Source organism: Lontra canadensis, unplaced genomic scaffold (genome assembly GCF_010015895.1).
Source record: "Lontra canadensis isolate GAN:19392208 unplaced genomic scaffold, GSC_riverotter_1.0 scaffold91, whole genome shotgun sequence".
NCBI classification, from domain to species: domain Eukaryota; kingdom Metazoa; phylum Chordata; class Mammalia; order Carnivora; family Mustelidae; genus Lontra; species Lontra canadensis.
In genome coordinates, this window is record NW_022631085.1 from 5477943 (window position 1) to 5501330 (window position 23388).

Below are 23388 nucleotides of genomic sequence, written 5' to 3' on the forward strand. Positions count from 1 at the left end.
ATCGTTAGGTACCAAGTGTCACGGCGACAGGACGATGGTCATGTTGCAGTCCTTACGTTGGTGCCCTGGCAGGTAGAAACTCACTCATGGTGGCAAGGGGCATGTTCGTAACTGATTGTTGCCCAAAAGAGCACAGCTGGTTGGTCAGAGAGTGAGGCTTAAGACCCCTGTGTCCCCCCTCCCCGAATCCTCACTGGGAACCCCCCCCCCCCCACAGGCCAGTTCCCAGTTCTCAGACCAGCCCTCCAGGGCAGAGCCCGGGGCTCCAATGCAGCTCGGTGCTGGGTCCCCCATTCCCTGCTCTCTTCCCTTAGACCGCAGTAAGCCCTGGTGTGCCCATCTGTAAACCGTGGTAACAGAGCAATGAACTGATGCTCTGTGAATCCAAAAGAGCATGCTACCCCCCCCCAAAAAAAAGAAAGAAAAGGAAAGGAAAGAAAGAAAAGCCTCTCTGTGCTTTAGCTTTGAAGTCATACACATCCCTTCAAATTAAACATTTGTCAGGAATCATGTCCTTTTAGAGCTGGTGATGAGTAAATGCGAAACTGTATGCTCTTGCATAGTTGGGGACACTTGAGCTAGCAGGCTGAAATCCTTCCCCGTCACACCCTGCTTCACCCTCCTCTCCTGCCCCGGCCTCAGCCGGGGAAGTGCCTGGGTTTGCCAGCAGCCGCTCAGCATGTGCTTACCAGAGCGCAACACTGATTTTGTTCTCTTCGCCACTGCCTGGTCGGACCGGGGAGTCCCCTCGAGGTCCCCCAGAGTGAGCAGCCCGTTCAGTCACCGGACTGGGCTCTGTGCCGGCCAAGGTTGCCCTGCTACTTATTTTACATTTTTCTGGGGCAGTGGAGTGTATTATCATCAGGTCTCATTTAAGTCTTTGTGCCTCCACGGACCAGAGAGCGCGGAAGTCTTGTTTTGTGTAAGCAACGTCCTTCCTGGTCGGTTTGCTACAGAGAGCCGTTGGTTTGCTTCTTGGGGGCAAAAAAAAGAAAAAAGAAAAAAGAAATCTTCTTGCTGAACCAGTAAACAGATTCATAGCACGATTGAAATCTATGCACAGCATCTGTTATTCAGAAAGCTTCCACAGAGAAGAGAAGATTTTGAGAAGGTCTCCGAGGTGGACGGTTCTAACCAGTAGTTTCTGGATGGAATTCTGCCGTCACTGCATTTTTGCTTGCCAGGATGGGGGTAGTTGAAGGGGAACAGAAACGTGGGTTTCCTGTTTGTTTCTTGTTCTTTTTTTTTTTTTTTTTTTTTCTGTAGCCGGGTTATAATCCCCAAGGTTTGGAGGCAGCTTCTGTTCTCCTTAATCCCCAAAGGGGAAAACAAAATAGGTCTGTCGTGGTGTTTTGTGCTTGGCAGGTTAAACACTCCGCTTCTGTGGTATGTGCCTGCACTTCTGGCTGAGAGACGGACTCGGAGGGAAGCCCCGTGATATTTTCCCTTCAGAGGATCGAGCCCGAATCTGTTGTTGACGTTTAGGAGTTCTCTGTATATTCTGAATATTAATGCCATACCTGATGTGGGATTTGCAAGTATTTTCTCCCACTCTGTGGTTGATACTTGCGTCTGACAATGCACAAAAATTTTTAACTGGCATGAAGTCCATTTTGTCTTTTTGTCTGCCTTTTCCTTTTGTTGCCTGTATCTCTATCAGTACAGCATGTTTTTATATTGAACCAGAATTTTCAGTTTTTACTTCTAATCTCTTTGTTCCCCAGTCTTTTCCATGTCCGCAAATGACATGACTGGCCTCCCAACTCCTGAAACATGGAGAATGATTTTCTTTCCTTTTTTTTTTTTTAAGATTTTATTTATTTATTTGACAGAGATCACAAGTAGGCAGAGAGGCAGGCAGAGAGAGAGAGGGGGGGAAGCAGGCTCCCTGCTGAGCAGAGAGTCCGATGCGGGACTCGATCCCAGGACCCTGAGATCATGACCTGAGCGGAAGGCAGAGGCTTAACCCACTGAGCCACCCAGGCGCCCTTGGAGAATGATTCTCAAGTCCTTCCTCTCTGTTTCTACCCCCTAAGTATCTTTCAAATATTTCTCCTTATACCTCCAATTCTCCATTGCTAGTCTGTAGAAATACAATCTTTATATATTGACCTTGCGTCCAGCCCCTAAGTCAGTCCCCCTTACTAGTCTAGAAACTTTTTTTAAAAAATAGATTTTGGAGAGGGGGGCGTTCCATGAAGACAGTCACGTCTTCTGAGAACAGGCCATTTTATTTTCTCTTTTCCAGTCTGTGTGCTTGTTTTCTTGCCTTAGTGCAATGGCCACAGCTTCCGCTGTGGTGCTGAATGCAAACGGTAGGGCAGACACCCTTGCTCTGTCTTCACTCCTGGGGGAAATGCATTCAATCTTTCACCACAAAGTGTGACGTTAGCTACCAGGTTTTTGTGGATGTACTTTATCTGGTGAAGCATGTTTACGTCTCTTCCAAGTTTGCTGAGAGATTTTTATCTGGCAGTGTATTTTAATGCTGTTCTCAAAACAAGAAGATGACCATCCCTGCCTTAATACATATTAATAGTGATAGGTTACGCATTCCACGGTATCCCATCTTATTCAGAATTCAAAATTAATGAATGATATAGATAAATATTTTGTAATTCTCTCGATAATGTTTGTTACCTCCTGGATTTATCTTAAACTCCTCACATTTTAAATTTTTAAAAAAATACGTACTTTGAACAGGTCACAGCTTTCCACCCTGCCCCCCTTAGTCCCATCCAGACTTCTCATCAGTCAAGAGGTGTGTGCAGACATCAGGGTCCATGTTTTCTCAGTACCCACTTCTCTGCAGATGCCCCTCTTCCACCTTGGAGACCTGCCCAGAGCAGTCCTCCTCCTCTCATCTTTTTGGTTTTTATTATTTGTAATTAACATGCAATGTTATGCTAGTTTCAGGTGAATGACCAGTTCTGTTCATTTCTCAGTGCTCAACATGGTAAGTGTGTTCATATTCCCACATTCCCTCTTCCCCACCAGCCTCCCCTCAGCAACCACCAGTTCTCTGTATTTAAGAATATGCTTTTTTACTTGTCTCTTTTTTTGTTTATACACTTATTTTCTTAAATTCCACATTTGCGTGAAATAATATGGTATATGTCTTTGATTGACTGGCTTCATTCACTTAGTATAATACCCTCTTGGCCCACCCATTTGTTGCAAAAGCCAAGATCTCATCCTTTTTTATGGCTGAGTAATATTCCTCTGTGTGTGTGTGTGTGTGTGTGTGTGTGTGTGTGTGTACTACATCTTTTTTTTTTTATCCATTCATCAGTCCGTGGACACTAGGGTTGCTTTCATATCTTGGCTATTGTAAATAATGCTATAATAAAGCTAGGGGTGCATGTATCTTTTTGAATTACTGTTTTCTTTGGATAAATTCCCAGTAGTAGAATTATTGGATTGTGTGGTATTTCTATTTTTAATTATCTGAGGAACCTCCAGACTCTTTTCCACAGAGTCTACACCAGTTGCATTCCCACCAACAGTGCAGGAGAGTTTCTTTCTCTCCATATCCTCACCAATACTTGTTATTGCTTGTCTTTTTTATTTTAGCCATTCTGACAGATGTAAAGTGGTAGTTCATTGTGGTTTTGATTTGCATTTCCCTGATGATAGTGATGCTGAGCATCTTTTCATGTGTCTGTTGGCCATCTGGAGGTCTTCTTTGGAAGAATGCCTGTTCATGTCCTCTGCCCATTTTGAATTGAATTATTTGGAGGTGGTTTTATTTATTTATTTATTTATTTGTCAGAGGGGGAGAGAGAGAGAGAGAGAGAGAGATATCATGCACAAGCAGGCAGAATGGCAGACAGAGGTGGAGAGAGAAGCAGGCTCCCTGCAGAGCAAGGAGCCTGATGCAGGACTTGATCCCAGGAACCCTAGGATCATGGCCTGAGCCAAAGGCAGCGGCTTAACCAACTGAGCCACCCAGGTGTCCCTGGAGGGGTTTTCTGGTGTTGTATAAGTTCTTTATATAATTTCGGATCTTAACCTGTTATCAGATATATCATTTGCAAGTATCTTCTCCCTTTTTGTAGATCGCCTTTTTGTTTTGCTGATGGTTTCCTTCACTGTGCAAAGGGTCTTTATTTTGATGAGGACCCAGTAGTTTAATTTTGCTTTCTGTGTCTCTTGCCTCGGGAGACATATCCAGAAAAATGTTTCTATGGCCAATGTAAAAAAAAAAAAAAAAAAATTACTGCTTGTGCTCTCTTCTAGGATTTTTTGGTTTCAGGTCTCATACTTAGGTCTTTCATCCATTTTGGGTTCATATTTGTGTTTGGTGTAAGAAACGGGTGTAGTTTCATTCTTTTGCATGTAGCTGTCCAGTTTCTCCAACACGATTTGTTGAAAAGACTGTCTTTTTCCCATTGTATATCCCTTCCTTCTTTGTCATAGATTAGCTGACCATAGAAGTATGTGTTTATTTCTGGGTTTTCTCTTCTGTCCCATTAACCTATGTGTCTGTTTTGGGGTCAGTTCCATACTGTTTTGATCACTACAGCTCTGTAATATAACTTGAAGTCCGAGATTGTGATGCCTCCAGCTTTGTTCTTATTTCTCAAAATTGCTTTGGCTCTTCAGGGTGTTTTGTAGATCCATACAAAGTTTAGGAGTATTTGTTCTAATTCTGTGACGTTCACACAAACAAATGGAAGGATATACCATGCTCATGGATTGGAAGAACCAATATTGTTAACACGTCCACACTCCTCAAAGCAATCTACAGATTTAATGAAATCCCTATCAAAATACCAACATTTTTCACAGAACTAGAACATATAATTCTAAAATTTTAATGGATTCACCTTCTCTCTTCTGAGTCGTTTTTTGCAGTTTTTCTTCCTTCACCAAAGTCTCGTCTCTTCTTTCCCTGCCTCTCTTTCTGTCTTTCCTTTAAAGTGCAGAGCCCCACTCGATCCATAAGAAACTCATGGAAACTCTCTGTCCTTGGCCAAGTTAACATTGTTTCTATTCCTGACGGAGGCAGGTTTGGCTTTGGTCTTTGCTGTAATATTATGACTTCCTTAGGAAGCTGTGCTAAGGTGTACTATGAGCTATGCTAATAATACTAAGGGATTATTGATACTCTGACCCTAAAGAAATTCTGACCTACACAAATGAAAGTGTGTTGAAAATAATGCAAATGTTTTCCTTAAACTTGGCTTTCTGCAGTTGAGAAGTTACTCCTTCACTTTTAAATTCTTACCTAAAAATTATTTATATCCCTGGGGAATGTTTTCTTTCCTTCAGAAATGATTTATTGATTGCTATGTGCGTACTATGAGTCACCGGTCAAAAAAGGGAGAATTCAGTACATTCGGGTGTGGGGGTGGAGGGAAGACAGCTAACATTTTTGCATTCCTGTTCATACCGAAGTCTGGAAATCATTATCTTGGTATGAATCCTGACAGTTGCCCTCTGAGATATGGAGCCTATCATCCTTATCGCACGCATGATGAGACCGAGGCTCAGAGGAACTAAGGTACTCACCAAGGTCACATGGCCTGTAAGGCGCAAGAGGCAAGGACCAAGTCCAGGTGTCCTAGACTCCCACCCCCACACACCATGCCTCCATGTGGGGGGGTTCAGAAAGTTCTAGAAAAGCCTCAAAAGAGAGGCTGATATTTGACTGAGGGGACCTAGCAAAGCCATGGGTTTCATTTTTTTTTTAACAGGTTAGTGGGGGATATTTGTGATTTCCTCCAAAGCAGGATCCCTCTGAAGTTTGGAAACAAACATCCTATTACTTTGTGTAATTCACAATTCCACCCTATAGCTTGCTTGTAGACAAGGTCTCCTTTCTGAGTTCTGAGTAAGCCTTTCTTTTAAGATGCTTTTTTCTAGATGGTCATTAGCTAATTGAACGTTCTTTATGTCTGCTCAGTCAGTATATGAAGCGTCATGGTAAAATGCCCTTTGAAAATCAGGAATGGGAGACGCTGGGCACTCCACTGTGTTGTAAACCCATGTCCTGTGGATCAGGACAGCTGAGAGGAGTCACCCAGGAAGCTAGGACCTTAGTTTGGGGCCAGGACACTGGAATGAGAGGCAGCAGTCTGAGCTGGAACAGTGAGTTCAAGTCCTGACGCCCCCATTGGCTGTCAGACTGATTAATATGGGTCCAGCTCTTAGAACAGTGCCACCCAGGGTAAGTGCCAGGTTAGTGTTGGCTGCTCCCAAGTAGATATGAATGGAAAGATGGGAACATTGGTGGCATCTTTGGGGTTTTTAGAACACTGGTTAAGGAAAGTAGTGATGAATTAACCTTGGTTTATGGAGTCCCTTTGAAATGGTTTATCATGCTCAAGGCCACAAAGAATTCATCCTCCCTGTTTGTTGACATGGGAAAAGACCTAGCCAGCGGAATCTTAGAGGGGATAAGATAAGTCAACACAGATGCCCACAGTCTGGGCCGTCCCAGACCAGCGAGGAGGCGGACACTGGATGTGGGCAAATGGCCAGCACCACCAGGGAAGGGGTTCCTGGTTCCTCGTGCCAGGCCAGACCTGCCCTGCCTCTCCTCTCAGAAGCTCTTCCTGAGTCAGCCGGCTAACACCTTTTCCAGATTCCACTCATCTGAGATACTGGGATCACTTGGAAATGCAGCTTCTTGACTGACCTCCCAAATCTTCTTTAAACCTTGGGAGCCTGAGGCTAAAACCCCCTTTTTAAACAAACAAACCAAAAAACAAGAAAACACTTTTAAAAATAATGGAAATAGGGATACTGGGTGGCTCAGTCGGTTAAGCCACTGCGTTCGGCTCGGGTCACGATCCCACGGTACTGGGATCGAGTTCTGCCTCGGGTTCCTTGCTCGGCAGGGACCCTGCTTCTCTCTCTGCCCCTGTCTACTTCTCTGCCTGCTTGTGCACTGTCTGTCTGTCTCTCTCTCTCTCTCTCTGACAAATAAATAAATAAATAAAATCTTTAAAAAAAAAGCAATGGAAATATTATGTAAGTTTGGGAAAAGGAAGGAAGGAACTTTCAAAATGTAGTATAAAGGGTTTTTAGCTGAACGTGGAATTCCCCCTCTCTCCTCTGTTTCCCAGATTTAACCAGAGTTATCATTCTCTTTTTGTGTTTGGAGAAGTTTTATTCACAGTATATGAATATCTGTAAGCCTTTTAAAAATCTACACATGATTTTTTTCCTCCATGTCTTACCTTTTCAACTTAGTATATTAATGATTTTTCTAGAGTATCAGTGTAGATCTACCTCTTTCTTTTCTTTTTATTTATTTTATTAGAATGAATTATAAAACTATTTCCGTGAGATAGGGAAATTCTGACCTCTTACCTAATACCACAGCAAAAAGTAAAATGCACACCAAACTTGGCATAATTACAAGGAAAAATGGATCTGTTCCCAGTTACAGTGGGGACTTAACCAAGGCTCCCTGAAACGGACCTGGGTCAGCAGGCCACGAGCAAGGACAAGTGACACAGGAGACCTGAGTTGCACCGTACAGAGGCAGGACCGAGGGGAGATGCAAGGGTACATCAGAGAATGCACATTTCTCTACAGGCTCACACGGGCCATTTCGAAGAACAGAGAGGGGCAGAGACTTGGCTATAAAGGAGATCTGGCCACTGCTGGTTTCTTCCAGTTGTAAGTTCTGAAAGAGTTTTGTCTCTCACCTGTTTCTTTCCTAAGTTGGTTCTGCCCGTTCCTGCTTCACGCCCACCTGTTTTATGACCATCTTGACTGAATGCCCGTCTGCGTTAGGTCTTCCTCCTTACTACAGTTGTTCCATAAGGACCTTTTTTGTCGTCTTTTACACTCGTGGCAGGCGCGGACTGTTAGGTATAATGTTCGTCTGCTCATGGCAAGGTTTTTCAGGTGAGTTTTCATCCTCCCAAGGGAAGCGGGGCTGCTCTCCTCTCTTGTCCTTTTCCTTGTGTCTGTGTATAACGTTAAGCATGTTCCTCGGGACTAACATGGTGCAAGAATCCTGTCGTTTCCCCACCTTGCATTTGTCAGTAATGCTCCATTAGTGTCTGATATGGACAGTGTGCTGCACGTCATTTGCTGGATTAGTCGGTTATCTGACTCCCTGGCTGGGAGGGAAGGGTCTGTGTGTCTGGCTCGCCGCTCACCCCAGTAATGAAATCAGTGCCTTAGACATAGTCAGGACCCGATAAATACTTGTTGGGTAAATTAGCACAGAGGAGCTCAAAAAGCAAAACAAAGGCCAAAAAACCAGATTTGGAATTGAAGTGGTCGTTTCAGATCCCATCCATTCAAGTTTTAATACGTTATCTCCATACTGAAGCCTGTGTGTCTGGAGTGGTGGGGAGGTGTGGGGAGACACACTTAATATTAAGACATGGAGCCCTTGCATTTTTACACACCCATTACTGGAATACAAAGTACCTCTTCCCCTGTGTGGGCCGGGGCAGGGGAGATGTGGCAAGGTGCATGTCCCAGTCAATCTGGCCCTTCGGATTCTAAGAATTTTCCCCGTAAGGGTGCTCACACGGTCTGCAAGGCCATAGGTGTGGTAAGAATAGAGGCTCCTGGGTGGCTCAGTGGGTTAAAGCCTCTGCCTTCAGCTCAGGTCATGATCCCAGGGTCCTGGGATCGAGCCCCGCATCTGGCTCTCTGCTCAGTGGTGAGCCTGCTTCCCCCCCCTCTCTCTGCCTGTCTCTCTGCCTGCTTGTGATCTCTGTCAAATAAATAAATAAAATCTTAAAAAAAAAAAAAGAATAACTATAATAGCAGTTGTTTTGGGACTGGTGTTCAAAGCCGGGTCCATACACGATAGGGGTGCCTATGATGACCCACTGAGATGGGACAGAAAAGCGGCAACTGTGTATTTATTTTCCATCTGCATAAAAGAAAGGAAGCCTCGCCAACATTCAGTGTTAGAGTAACTCTGTGTCACCACTCGGTCAGCACCGCTGGGTCAGATGGCCACTCGGACACTGAATTTCCAAGACATCCTGAGGGAAGGGGGACAGACAGAGGCTCCCACCGAAGTTACTCATTTGTTTTTAACACACAGCTGCCGTTTGCAGTTCCCACGCACGGGTTCAGTGTGTTTCTAGACTGTGCTCTCTTACCTTACGTTGGTGAGCACGCGGGTAGCCCCGGCCGTCTCAGCTGTGACCCTCCCTCTTGCAGGGACGCCCTGGCGGAAGGAGCAGACCGCGGACCTGCAGCGCGTGCTGGCGCGCGTGGACCGTGACATCCCGCTGGTGCTGGTCAGCGGCAACCACGACGTGGGCAACACCCCCACGCCCGAGACTGTGGCGGAGTTCCAGCGGACCTGGGGGGACGATTATTTCAGCTTCTGGGTGGGGGGCGTCCTGTTCCTCGTCCTCAACTCCCAGTTCTGGTACGATGCCTCCCGATGCCCCGCCCTGAAGCAGGCGCAGGACCAGTGGCTGGACCAGCAGCTGAGCGTCGCAGGCCGACGCCATTGCCAGCACGCCGTCGTCTTCCAGCACATCCCGCTCTTCCTCCGCAGCATCGACGAGGACGACGACTACTTCAACCTCACCAAGTCCGTGCGGAAGGAGGTGGCCAACAAGCTCACCAGAGCAGGTAGAGACGCGGGGCCCCAGGGGTTGGCTGGGAGGGCCGTCTGGAGGGGAGGCTTCCAGATCCTTCTTCCCCCTCCTGCAGCCTGGCGAAGGGTAGAGAAGATGGGGATTTGGACCGAACTGGGTTCTGTCCCCAGCCCCACCCTCCACGGGCAGTGTGGTCTTGGGCAAGCTGCCTAGCCCTCCCAGCCTCAGTGTACTCATCTGTAAAGTGGGAGTAGCAGTAGGAGCTCTCACATAGAGTGGTCATTAGCGTTAGAGGAGGGCGGCCTGCAGGTCATTACAGTAGCCCCTAGCCTACCAAGTAGTGAAGTTGTGGCAGCTGCTGGAAGCCGAGGACGGGGTCCTGCGGGTGTGCGGTTAACGGAGGGCGGCCGTGGACAGGGTCCTGCGGGTGTGCAGTTAACGGGGGGTAGCGGGGGTCTGACTGCTGTGCACTGGCCCCGGGAGAAGGGCTGACGCTAGGAGCATCTGCTCTCATACCTCTGGGAAGCAGGCATTTGGTCAGCGGCAGGTGATGTTTAAGAGCTGGGCTTTCCACCAGTATTGGATATAACCTTGGGAGGTCCTGGGACATGCAGGTCCTGGAGGCGCCTCCTTGGTTCTCCCGGGTTGAGGACTGAATTCTCCTCCAAAGCCAGGAGTTTAACCCACTGTCAATTATCAGCTAATCACATGTTTGACACAAGTGTGTGCATACAAACATGCACACACACACACACACACACGCACACGATGGCGTACCGGTCCGTACACCCTCCAGCTCCCTTCCTGGCCACCCCGCCATGTTGCTGTCATGAGAAATGGGTCTTTCTCGCTGACTCCGTGCATGGCCAGTGACTTGGCAGGATTCCAGTTCTGACAACCGTTGTGTCTCTTGTTTTTGTTTTAGTGCCTCCTTTCAGATCTTTCCAGAATGTACTTCCTTATACGCTTCTAACATTTAAATACATCAGTTTATTTGTCAGGAGATAGGGAGAGGGAGGTGGTGGCCGACCTGGTAGCAAGCATTCATTTAAAAAAAAAAAAAAAAGTCTTGACACTCTTCTTTTCATCTTCAAGCGTTCAATGTGTTCGCATTTACTTGTGAAATGTACAATAGGCCCTTTTGTATTTTTGAGACATTTTACAAAAAGCTTGCATAATTGGAGACATTTTCCAACTGTTCCGTGGAGATGAAGTTGGGAAACTTCTATTGAGGTCTTTGAAATTTCGTGCCATGCTTAAGCTGGTGCACAAAACCGTTTCGATGACAAGGAAATAAAGTGTCAGGATGGCGTCAGTGCCACCGTGGAGACTAGTTGTAACAGAATAATGCCAGAGAGAACATTTAATGCCAATGAAATGAGTCCTTTCATATCAAATGTTAAGTGATGCAAATGCCATCCCCGTGACTGCTCTTTGTTCTTGGCTCCTGCCGGCCACCTTCTCGAGTGGCACGTGGTTCTGGGCTTCCCCTTGTCGGAGGAGCAGATGCAGCCCACAGGCACCACCAGATACGGAGACCTGTAAACACATATAAAGAGAGAGCCCACAGCCCTAACAGGGCAGCCCCTCAGGGGACGCCCGCTGCCCGCCCACCAGGGACCTGGCCTTGTATCTGGGATGTACCAGCCCCCTCCCCGTGAGGCTCAGGACGGACTCGTCTGCACACCCAGAGCCAGCCTGTGTCTTGGGAGGTGGGCTCAGCCCACGGATGGATCTCCACCACCCAGAGGCCCAGTGATTGATTGGAGTGAGACCAGGACCCTCCCCTCAGCCCCAGGGGCAGAGTCTCTTCCCATGGGCAGAACGGTCTGGGAAGCCAAGCAGTGATTAGGAGCCCGCTTGCTCAGCGTGAGACAGAGCAGAGGAACTGGCGGTTCGTGCGGCTCTCCGTGGCACCAGGCTCCGGAACACTGGCTGAGCCATCTCCAGGAGGGCCTCCTTGCCCAGGATACTCTGATATTTCTAGTGCCTTTAGCATCTCTCGGGACTCTCTGCTTCTTGGGGCCACCTTCTGGGTCATCACGGCAGCTCCACAATGCCCCTCCCTTCTGGGGTCCTCCCCCAACCACCAGGACGAGGCCAGGCTCTCACTCTCCCCCTGGTCTCCGCCTCCTCCATTTCACCTAGTCTGGCTACTGAACTCCGGCACCTTCCGTAGGAGGGGCCTGCAGCCCCACCCGGTTCTTCCTCAGCTTCCCTTGATCCTGGCAGACTTGTTCGCGTTGACCCATCTCAGTCTCCCGCTAGGCTCGGCTCCTGGAGCATGGGGATACTGCTGTGCTCAGCTCTGCGTTCAGGACACCTGGCTCGGGCCTTAGCTCATCATCAGCCGCATCGGTGTTTGTGGAGCGAGTGAAGGACTGACATGGCCCTTTTATCGATGCAGCACCAGACCAGGTCCGTGCTCTCACGGGGCTCCCAGGCCAAGTTTTCGAAGGTGTGCTCCCAGTCCCGCAGCATCCCAGCCCCTCGTTCTCGGGTAAAGCCAGTTGTGTGCCTCTGCCCTGATCCACGTGCTGGCTGTCCAGGTTCACACAGCAGCCTGTTCTCTCTTCCCACGCGGCCCCCCCTCTATACCCCCCCATGCACCTTCACGTAGGAGAAGGCATCCTCTCGGTCTCTGGCCTCAGGATCTTCATCTGAGCTTGCTTAACCAGGCTGCAGCAGAGAGATGGGTGCCCTTCCTGCTGTCGCCTCTCAGTTTTAGTGGCTTCTCAAACCAGGCCCTTTGCTCTGTGGCCTTTCAGACCCAGAAGGGACCAAGGGCAACGTTGGGAAGAGATCAGAGACCAGATGTGGACCGGCTCGGTGGCAGGCAGAGTGACCTGCTTGCTTTGGCCGCAGGGGTAGGTGGGCTGTCGGGGATAGGCGCACCCGCGACTCAGTAACGCAGGCAGTTGCTCGGGTGACAGAATGTAATTCTCGGACTCGTTTGGGAAAGCCAAAAGTTCCAGTGACATTCTGTAAAATTCATTAGTAAAGGACCAGGATAAAACCGGGTGATGCCGCGGCTTCGTGCGGCCTCCGGCTTCTCCCCCCACAGCTCTGTTAGTCCCTGGTCCTGCTCCGGTCTCATTTATCTCCTCGTGCTAAAATGCTGGCACTCAGAAATATGTCAAAAGCTCATCAGAATATCAGGGTAGCTTTTAATTATGATAATTGTGTTGTTATAAAATATCCTTTTAAAGAGTACCTCCCTCCACAAACCACCGTGGAGGTAGAACCCAGCTTCCTTCCAGCAAGCTTCATGAATAATTCTGAATCATTGTGTGGGATGAATAAATGATTTAATAACGAGCATCAATAATCATCTCTCATTGTTGCATTAATTTTTCAAACGGGAGGAGGTAAATGAGGAGGAGGGTGTTACCGTACAAACGGGCCGCTCTGCGCATGGGGACACGTTCTATGAATCGGAGCCTGTGCACTTCCCTGGTCAGGTTTCCCTAGAAACAGACGCATTCTGTTTTCGCTTGTGAAGCTCGGTGAGAAACCGTGTTTGTGGGCTACAAAGGCATCGTCGGTCGTCAACGGACAGAAACAGTTATCAGGGCAGGACAGGCGCACAGATGCTGTACCCGTTCTTGTCGCTCTTCCTTTCCTCTGCCCGAGGATAATCAATTTCATCACATCCACAGGATGTAGAAATTGGTTTTCCCCTTAATTCACCTGATACCTAGTTGAGTTGCAAAGACAGAGAGTAGATAATGAAATCATGGCTGAACCAGGCCATTGTCTCTTGTCCCTCAAGCCTCTTTCAGCAAAAGGTTAATATGTGACCCAGTTAATACAGATTCCAATTTAAAAACTCAATCTTGAAAAACAAAAGTCTGGCTCTTTAATGGACCCCATCTCCCTTGACATCTCGATACCTTTTCCTTTTTCCATTCTCAACACAGAGATGAGAACCGTGTAGTTGGGAGCCCAGAGCGAATTTGGCAATTACGGTAACTTCCAATAAGTTGATCTTTCCTACAAAAGTTAATGAGCAATTTCACAGAAATAGCTTCATCTCCAGTATTGATGCTTAAAAACAAAAAACAACTAGAGAGAAAGAGCCCGTGGTTATGGTTTTAGAATGTCAAAGTTTAAAAGAACAAAAAGGTCAGGTTTTCAGGTCCACTTTATAGGAAAAATAAAACCTCAGGTCCTACTCTAATGTCTCACTGAGTTGTATTGAAATTATTTGTTTATATCCTGATTCCTCTAAGAGACACAGCCCCAGCTTCCTTGGCCTCTGTGAGCCCAGCCCCTTGCCAAGACTGTCGTGCAGTAGCCCCATCAATAAATAAATGTTGGTTAAGTGGGATGGAATTAAATTTGATTTACATACTTACCAGCAGAATCATTGGTAAGGTCTGGATGACCTGTGGATTGGTGATTGCCAACTGGCTTTTGGATAGGAAATGTATCACCTAGAGCGGTGGTCGGTAACCGTTTTCCGTGAAGGGTCACACAGTGAACAGGGTGGGCTGTGGGCCCCGTAGCGACCGTTGAGCTCTGCCATTGGAAGGCAGAGGCAGTTACAGACACACGTAAGCAAACCAGTATGGCTGTGTTCCAGCAAAACTCTATTTACAAAAGCAGGCGTGGACCCGCAGACCCTACTTTTCCTGCCCTTGGCTTAGAGAAGTCTTCCTGTTGCCATGCAGCGCCTGTGCCCTCCCCTGAAGCCCTGTCCACACCGTGCGTGTGTCTCCCTCCAGCGTGCTCCCGGTGACCCCATGGCGGCAGCTGCCTAACTTACTGAGGGCTCTGCCCAGAGCAAGCCTCGGGCTCCTCAGCAGAGGGTACGCCTGGGAGAGGCACGTTCCCCTGGAGGCCCATGACATGACGTGGGGATATGGGGTGGGAGGGGATAAGGGGGCGCTTAGAATCTAATACTTAAAATCTCACCCTAAGATCTATTTTCTACATGCGTTAGAAAAAAATGTAAGTAGCTCTTCAAGTTGAAGAAAAATACTCAGGAAGCGATAGCACTGGCAGCCTGTGGGCGAGGCAGAAGTCGTGGCGCAGGGGGACATGCGGACGGGCGGGAGGGCTGAGGCCCTGTCACATCACGGCGCAGCAGGCAGGCCTGGGCTTCAGGCAGACCTGGTTCAGATCCCTTGGTGCCACTCCCCCAGCCAGTGACCTCCCGGAAGCTGCTCCGCATCTCTCTGCCGTAGTTTTCTCACTTGTTCCATGGGGCATCTGGGTCCCAGCCTCATAGGGTTGGCGTGAGAAGCAGACACAGTGAGGCAGGGATGTGGGGTGTGCTCTGGGCAGGGCTGGTGGTCGTTAGATGACCCCGTTGTCAGATCACAAGCCCACGGCAGGCAGATCTGCTTTACGTGGGTCTGGCTTTCTTCTCCCCGAAGCCCTTCTCCACCCCGGGGTGCCGGCAGGAGGGGCAGCGTCTTCTCGAAAGGGGATGCGCCAGAAGTTCCAAGCAAGGGGAGGCATGTCCGCTAACGGGAGTTTGTAAGTTGAGAAAGAAAGGAGTTAGCTAACCGCAGGAAGTGAAGCCAGACAGAACATCTCTTAGCTCCTGGGATGTGCTGGGAGACAGACTGTGTCTCAAGGAGTCTGAGATTTTTCAGCGCGGATGAGGAATACACGTTATTTTTAGTTGTATCAAAAGAGGGTACTAGTTTAAAAGGGGGCGAGCGCTCAACTAGATGGAAAATTCCTGCAGAATTTGGTGACAGCGTTTGACTCCTCATTACTTTCTCTAAAGCACAGAGCACGCGAGATCATGTGTTGGGAAACACACCAGTGAGGGCATAATTGCAGTCCGGCTTTCTGAAGCTAGCCAGTGTGTCTGCGAGACAGTGGCGGTCGTCTTATGATGCCCTCTGTTTGAAGATTTTTTTTTTTATTTATTGAGAGAGTTAAGAGAGACAGAGCTCGAGCCCTTGGAGAGAGAGAGAGAATCTCAAGCAGACAGTGCTAAGTGCAGAGCTCGACGCAGGACTCGATCTCACGACTGTGAGATCATGACCTGAGCCGAAATCAGGAGTCACATGATCAACGGCTGAGCCACCCCGACGCTCCCCCGATGCCCTCTGTTTAAGATGCATTTTGAAACGCTGTCTTAGTGGTGGTTTTTCTACCAACTCTCAAGCGAGACCTCATAAGCTCTCCCTGAAGCATCTGTAGACTCTGGAGTTTCTGGGAGGCTCTCTGCTTGAGGAGTTTCACCCTCTTCAATTTCCATTTGGTCCCGAACTCATGTTCCCAGGCTGGGTCTCTTTTCCCTTTTGACCAGTCCACCGTAAAACGAGCTGCTCTCGCCGTTCGATCGATGCCTGTGCCTCCCTCCCTGCGAAGCCAGATAAGAGACCAACTGCCAAAGCTGCATCTGGCGGGAAGCGATGGATTCCGTTTCTCACTTCGGAGGTATCCTTAACAGTTGGGCTCATTAAAGTCGAAATCAAGTCCTGATTGTAAATATTTATAAACCGAGAATCTGGCGCATGTCAGTGTGCGCTGCCGGTTCCCAGAGTTAAGTCAACATTCACCCGTTGCACGCGGAGCACGGACCCTGGGCGAGGCACTGAGGGTAGGGAGGAGCGGGACAGGCAGAGGGTCCCCGCCCACCCCGCCCTGCCGGTATCGGAGACCCCACGCTCCCGCTGAAAATTACCAGTCCCGCTGGACACTCCCATTGCAACATTGCAAAAAGGAGGCCCAGCGCACGGGAAACCGTAGTGACTGTTTAAGTTTACAAAATCACAACATTACGTCTTCTCTTTTTAGGTCATGTTTTAAAAATAGCAATTGGTGTCACTTTAAAATGAGCAGTGGGATTCCTTTGTAAAATTGAAATATCCCTCGTTTAGCTAAACACTCTGACTTCCTATACTATTCAGGTATTTCTGAACTGCTTTGTTTCAGAGGCATTTGCTCCCCTATGGCCGACGATCTAAGTGAGGATCTAGAATACTGTTCTTTAAAGTAAGCTAGAAATTGCTTCAGTTTTGTAGTTTGTTGTTGTTTTTTAATTTGACTTAACAAAAATGTTTGCGTGTGGACGATTCACTGGGAAATGAAAGAATGATGCCCCTTTGGGCAAGCCTCCTAGTGCAGACGTGGGGTTCCGTGCCCCTTGGCACAACGCCGAGGAGCCCGTGACCCTGCGTGCCACCTAAGAGAGGAGACCAGCGCACAGACGCACTCTAGCTCTGGGTCCATTACAGACACGTACGAGGAGAGGAAAGAACTTTTCGCGGCTGTTTCTTTTCCACGGGGTGCTCTTTTGTGCACAGTGGGTGGTCAGGTGGGGGAGGTCCCTGCAGGAACGTTGCCCAGGTAGAAGGGGTCACGTCCAAAGGCAGGTGCGATGCTGTCTCGCCCAGGAACCTCCAGCAGGGCCACCCTGCCTGGGTCGGGCCTCGTGGTCTGTGCCTGTCTCTCCGTCGGGGCTATAACCTCCCTCCCTCCCAGATGCCACATCACAGACACCACACAGAGCAGCCTTTCTCCTGAAAAAGGGAAGAGCTGAACGAGGTTTTTGAGAGCCGTGGTTCAGGTTCAGTGTTGCTGTTACGGTCTGTCAGCGGCTGTGCTCTGAGTCAGCACAGCCTCTTGCACAGGCAGCCCGACGTGTAGCCTGGGGTCCCTTGTTGAGGTCACAGAGCTGGGGAGCAGGCATGGTAAAGTCTCTGGTGTTCGTGGGGGATCCGGCAAGATAAGGCAGTACCATGACACAGGGTCTGGTTCCTGGGGCGTGCCCAGTACGGAACAGTGCTGCTGGTGTTACCCGTCTTCCCGCCACTGTTGTTACTGTCCTAAAAACCTGGTGACGTGACATGAAAGAAGTGGGTGCATGAGGAACATACTTCCTGCTTTCTGCAAGTTCACGCCTCTGACCCACAGCTGGGTGGCTGGAGTGTCGCCCGAGTTGGGACCCTCGTCTTCCTGACCACGTTGTCTCTACTGCTCCTCTGCCCATCACGCCGGGGTCCTGTGTCCCTGAGTCACCCCCACGACATGCCACTGGCGGGTGCTAGAAGCCACAGGGTCCCCGACCTCCTCCAGTATCAGTTTTACTTCCTGAGCTGTTTAAGACGTAATTGACATAACACTCCTGTAATAACATGACTACTTACTAAATATTACAGTACAGTACTGTTGGAGTAATAAACAGGCCCGGTCCCTTGCTCTGATTTATAGACAAGAAGGAGAGATGCACATCTGGGAAGCAGCCGAGCGGGGCTCTTGCTCTAGGGCCCTGACCTCTTAGCCATGCGGCTGTGGGGGTAATGAGTAGAATGCACCTGGGGCACCGGTGTAGACCTGACGGCAAGGTGCAGACTGCCAGGCAGGGTTGGGTGGGGGTGGGTCCCACCTGCTCACCCAGCCCGTCCGCCTTGCACCTGTCCTTCTGCGCAGGCGGCCTCAGCAAGGAGCTGGTCCACCTTGCCAAGGAGGCTCAGAGCCACCGTGTCTTAGGGGTCTGTGGAGGGAGGGTACAGGAGCGCCCCCAGGGTGAGGAAAGCCCCTCAGGCCTCAGCCAGCAGCAGCCTTTCTTGCAGAGTGAGCCCCTCAGCTGGTGCTTTGATCTTGAGTGTGTGAACCACACCTTCTGCAGACGGAGATGCTGTTGGAACGCAGGGAGGGATCTGGACCCGCCCTGTAGACTCAAGTCCAAGGCAGCTCTCAGCCAAGGATCATGGGCAACAGAAAAAGCTTACTTAAAACGTGGGGACTGTAGCTCTTAGCAAAGAGGGATGAAAAGAAAGGTTGGCTTGGGGCACCTGGGTGGCTCAGTCGGTTGGGGGTGTGACTCTCGATTTCGGCTCAGGGTCGTGGGGCTGAGCCCACGCTGGGGGAGGGGAGCCTGCGCAGGATTCTCTCCCTCTGCCCCTACCCCCAGCTTGAGCGCAGGCATGCTTGTACGCTCTGTCTCTCAAATAAATAAATCTTTAAAAAAAAATAAAGGTTGGTTTGAGACATTACCTTGCAAAAAGAGAAATCGTGGCAATCTGTTTATATCAACCTGTATTTGATAAAACGTTAGTGGTTACTGCAACGTGCACCAGCTCTTAGGATGAATAAAAAATGAATCAGGTGTTAACTTGGTTTCCTTGGTCTAAACAAGTCTAGAATAATTGTTCAACAGCATTGTGCGCTCAACAGCGGCACCACCTTGGGTCATTTCTGCACGACAGAAAAATAATTGCAGGTTTCATCAGTTTTCCTAAGGGTGTCTTTCTGAATCCATCAGTAACGTGATTATCGCCCTTCTCGGGAACTCTCCTGTGTGTACATCTGTGCATTTCTTCTGCCAGAGCCTTCCATGTTGATGGCTTCCCCTTCTCCCAATCCCAGCCCTTCCCCATGTGTCCTTTCATAGGCTTTATGAAATCCCTTGTCTTTAGCATAATTTGTGGTTCAACACAAAGGGGCCTCTGCCGGGTTGTACAAGTTGGGTTTTGTTTTGTTTTTTGTTTTCCTGTCCTAGGGGCTTCGTTTATAAACAGCCTATTCATTAATGTTTCCTTGTTACTAAGGAGTTCCTTCTTTTCATACAGCTGAGATCTTATCCTCTGAGCATTTTAGAAGCAGATGATGTCATACACAGCATTATCGTGGGTTGTTAAAAATGTCCCCCAGACCACCGCTATTTCGTACGACACATAGACATACCGTGCTCATTGAACTCTTTTGCCATTACTGAACACTTAAGTCATTTCACTTTTTCTCTGTGGTAACATCTCCCATCACAAACTTCTTTGTGCACAAACACGTCCCAATCTTCACCTAAAAACGCTTGTCCATTTTTTTATTTATGAAACCAGTGCCTGAAATTGGTCTTGGTAAAACCAGATGTGACCTCCAGTTCCATTTCGCTGAAGGTGTTTAGCGTTCTGATTGGAAGAGTGACAGGAGCTCCTGACACTGGCTCGGATGCTTTGCCTGTTGTCATGGTCACCTTTACACGGAGTTTGCAACTACTGGAACACTGAACAGTAAGCATCAGTCCTACCCTCCAGAAGCTCAGTCTAGGGGGAAAAGTCAGGGAAGCTACTGGAGAATTACAGTCAACCTAGGTGACTTGGAGAGGACTTCATGGCGCATGGATGTTTGTTTCCAATATTTAAATTCCTTGCTCCATATTTCACATTTGCAGCTGTGCAAATACTCGGCTTGCCACCTGTTTGATAGGGGCGTGGTTTCCCATAAGAACGTGAGAATTGTGTCATCCCTGTTGCCGTGGATAGCCTCCATATCAGGGGCATTTCTACCCTTCTTCCGTATCCCTTTCTCTTTTTTCTTCCTTCTTTTCATTGATAACTACCTTTGCTTGATGGCTGCATCTTCATGAAATCACTCCATCAGACGTTTGCTTTGATGGGGGCCCCATTCCATCCAGTAGATGCTGGGGGCTGGCTACTCTGTGCCAAGCCCATATATGATCACAGAGATGGCTTTTAAGGGAAAGAAGTCTTTTCTGTATGATCAATCCATTAGTACACGGAAGTGCTGTGACCACTGTCCCTATTTCCTGGAGTCCCATCAAGGTGAAGGAACAGCTATCTTAGCCTTGCCAAGGTCGGTGATCCTCTGGCCAGAGGTGCCCATCCTTAAAGCTAAAGCCAGGTGCCTCTGGTGGAGCAGGTGGCGGTCAAAATCCTATAAAAAAAATCCTATAATTACAATTTTTTCATTCTTAAAAACTGTGAAAGCAGATCTTACAAGATGTTACCCGTGGGCGGTGGGAATATAAATGTTATTTTCTGTACTCATCTGAATCGTCTAAGTTTTTCCAAAAAAAAAAAAGAATAAAGAATAAAAAGAACCTCTACAATGACATCTAGGTTGGGGTTGGCAGACGGTTTCTGTAAATGGCCAGATAGTACATACTATTAGGCTTTGTGGGCAAGGAGGCAAAATTAAACGTATTACGTAGGTGCTTATGTAAACCTACCTAGAGGTGTGTAAAAAGCGAAGAAACTTTCTTACTGTATACATCTTCTGGGAGAACGGACAGTTGGCTGTAGTTTTCCAGCCCGTGGTCCAGGTGCTTGAGATCGATCACCACTGACACTTACATTTAAGGATAATAGTTACGGAGCCATCGGTTTGTTTCAAAATTACGCCATTTGGCATTTTCCACATTTAAGCTTAAATGTGCAAAGCTTGAAATCTAAGGGAGGGGAAGATTTCCCTTCTTTGTTTTTGACTGACGGCGTTTTGGGTCTTGGAATGACACACGCGCCTCCAGTGTGTGTCACCTGTTTCTCACTTCCAGATGGCTTCTTAGTCGTCAGACAGACGTGGCCCGAGGCGACCGAGCCACATTGTCCCCTCTTCTGTGCCACGCCATGGCCTTAGGTCCACACCTCAGTCTCACTGAATGCGTGATGCTTGGGAAAGCAATTTCACAAGCCAGAGAAGGGTTGTCGAGATGGTCGCTGACAAGATAGTGCTCTAATGGAGTCCTGCCCTATCAAGGAACCGTCCTGGGACCTGTTGGAAAGCAAGTGAAGAAGTCCATTATTTTGTAAGAGTTTCCACGAGCTAGTTTATGTAGCGTTTAAAAGTGGATTATTGGTCACCCCAAAAGGAGAGTTACAATTCTAAAAATGCTTAGGGTAATATTAGTTATTGTTGGCTATAACAGGAAACTCAACTTGCCCAGTGCAGAGAATAAGGAAACTTACCTCTCGTGTCCCAGAAGCTGAGGCACGGTTCAGGCTCTCAGCCAGGCCAGCTCCAGGATCAGGTTCTTGATGTGATTCCGCTCGCTGCCCCCCACCCACCACTCCAAATGGCCCTTTCCTCTGATTGGACCTTCTCACATGACTACCACAGTCCTGGATTTGATGCTCAGAATTGACAGGGTTTTTTTTTTTTTTTTTTTTTTTTTTAAAGAAATAAAACCTTGGGGTGCCTGGGTGGCTCGGTGGTTTAAAGCCTCTGCCTTCAGCTCAGGTCATGATCTCAGGGTCCTGGGATCAAGCCCTGCATCGGGCTCTTTGCTCAGCAGGGAGCCTGCTTCCCCCTCTCTCTCTGCCTGCCTCTCTGCCTACTTGTGATTTCTCTCTGTCAAATAAATAAATAACATCTTTAAAAAAAAAAAAAAAATAAATAAAACCTTTCCCAGGTCTCTAGCAGCTGTCCTCCCACAGTTCCATAGCCAGACCTGGGCCACAGACCTATTGTTCCCAGCCTATAATCCTGGTGGCCTTAAAAGGAGGATTGACACAACTGCCTCCATCCTGGCTGTGGGGATGAAGCCTGTGACCTCTCAGAGCAGGACATTTCCCAGAACAAAATTGGGGTTTTATTCAGCAAAGACAAAAAGGAAGGGCATGGCTATCAGAAGGCAGCCAGCATTGTCTCCTGTGGCCAGGAAAAAAGAACCCCATATTCACGCCTTATTTCAGAAACCGTGCCGAAAAGTGCTGTGTTCCCCTTCTGCACCGAGCCTGTGCTGGGGGGTTACACACGTCATCTCTGAAACTCACAGCAACTCTGTAAGGGATCTATTATCTGCTCCTCTTAAAATTGAGGAAACGGATGTTCAGGGAGATAGAGGAGTGTGTCATGTGGCATTTAAGTAACAGACAAGATTCAGAATCAGTGCTCATTTCTCTGTCTCCTCCACCCTCTTGTTAGCAATAACCAGGCCTTCATTGACAGGGAATGTGGTAATTCTTTTGTAGTATCAGAAAATACTGGAACTCTCCTTTGCCTTAGATAATATTGACAAAATGGGGAGATCAGTTTCTCCTCCACGGCACGTACCAGCATAGAGCTTCTGAGTTGCCTCAAGTTTCATATACTCATTCACTGTCCATCTGTCCATCTGCCTGTCCATCCATCTGTCCATCCATCTGCCAACCATCATTTATAGAGTAGCAGTTCTGTTCATTCAGAGGCTGGATATCCAGTTAAATAGATTTGCTCTCTGCCCTCACAGACCAGTCGGGGATGCCAAGGTGGGAAGCCAGGAACCCCAGGACAAAAGTAGACAAGTGTGCAAGAATCAGAGGAGGAAGGAGAACCAGCTTAGTTCAGCTGGGCCAGGGAGAGGAGGGCCAGGAGAGGAGCAGGCAGGGTTTTGAAGGATGCATTGGAGTGCACCAGGCAGATGTGGGCAGGATGGGGGGAGCATTTGAGACATGGGGCGGAGCGTGAGCCAGAGCCAGCCTTGAAAACCACTCATGAGCAGAGCCGGACTCGGGTGGTTCGATGGCGGGAAACAGGAGCCAGGTCACTGTTAAAGAAGGTGTTACAGAAGCATGGAAAGGTTTTTTCTCCATCAAGTTTTGCATTTTAGAGAGAACAACCTTGCTCAGTCTACCCAGGATGCATTTTCTCTTTCCCTACCAGGTTTTGTTCAGGAGGTCAGGCTGGAAACACTCCTTTCCAGAGCCCCTTACACCTGGTGTGGCCACTGGTCCCAACACTGGGACTTAGCAAGTGGGGCTTCCTGTAGAGCTTTTGGTTGGCCCTTTTCTCTTGTTTCTGCCTGGAACTTGGACACAGTGGCTGGAAGCCCTGCAGCCACCTTGCAGTCTTAAAGACAAAGCTACAAGCTGAGGACCGCAGAGCAGAAAGACAGAAGGAACCAACGTTCTTGGTGAAATCCTTGAGCAGATCTGTACACACCCTGACCACCGTCTGCTTTCTTTATATGGGGTGGATAAATCATAGATCGGTACGAGTGTATACTTGTTCAAGCCACTGACAGCTGACTGCTGTCCTGATGCATCGGGGGGTAGAAAGTAGGGCAGCTGGGAGGGTAGGAGGATGAGAAGAGTGGGCAGTCACAGAGACTGTCCTGAGAGCGGGGAGCTGAAAAGGCCGTGAGCGGGCTCTAATAGAAAAGCAGTGG

The 23388-nt window shown here is 48.5% G+C and overlaps 1 protein-coding gene across 3 annotated transcripts in view; it reads left to right on the forward strand.

The window, feature by feature from the left end:
* CPPED1 (calcineurin like phosphoesterase domain containing 1) overlaps positions 1 to 23388 on the forward strand; it is a 100434-nt gene that overhangs the window by 58988 nt on the left and 18058 nt on the right. For all 3 annotated transcript variants that reach the window (XM_032836279.1, XM_032836281.1, XM_032836280.1), the window contains one exon: positions 9148 to 9570. In XM_032836279.1, the coding sequence (XP_032692170.1) occupies positions 9148 to 9570 (423 nt within the window). The remainder of the gene's footprint in view (positions 1 to 9147; positions 9571 to 23388) is intronic.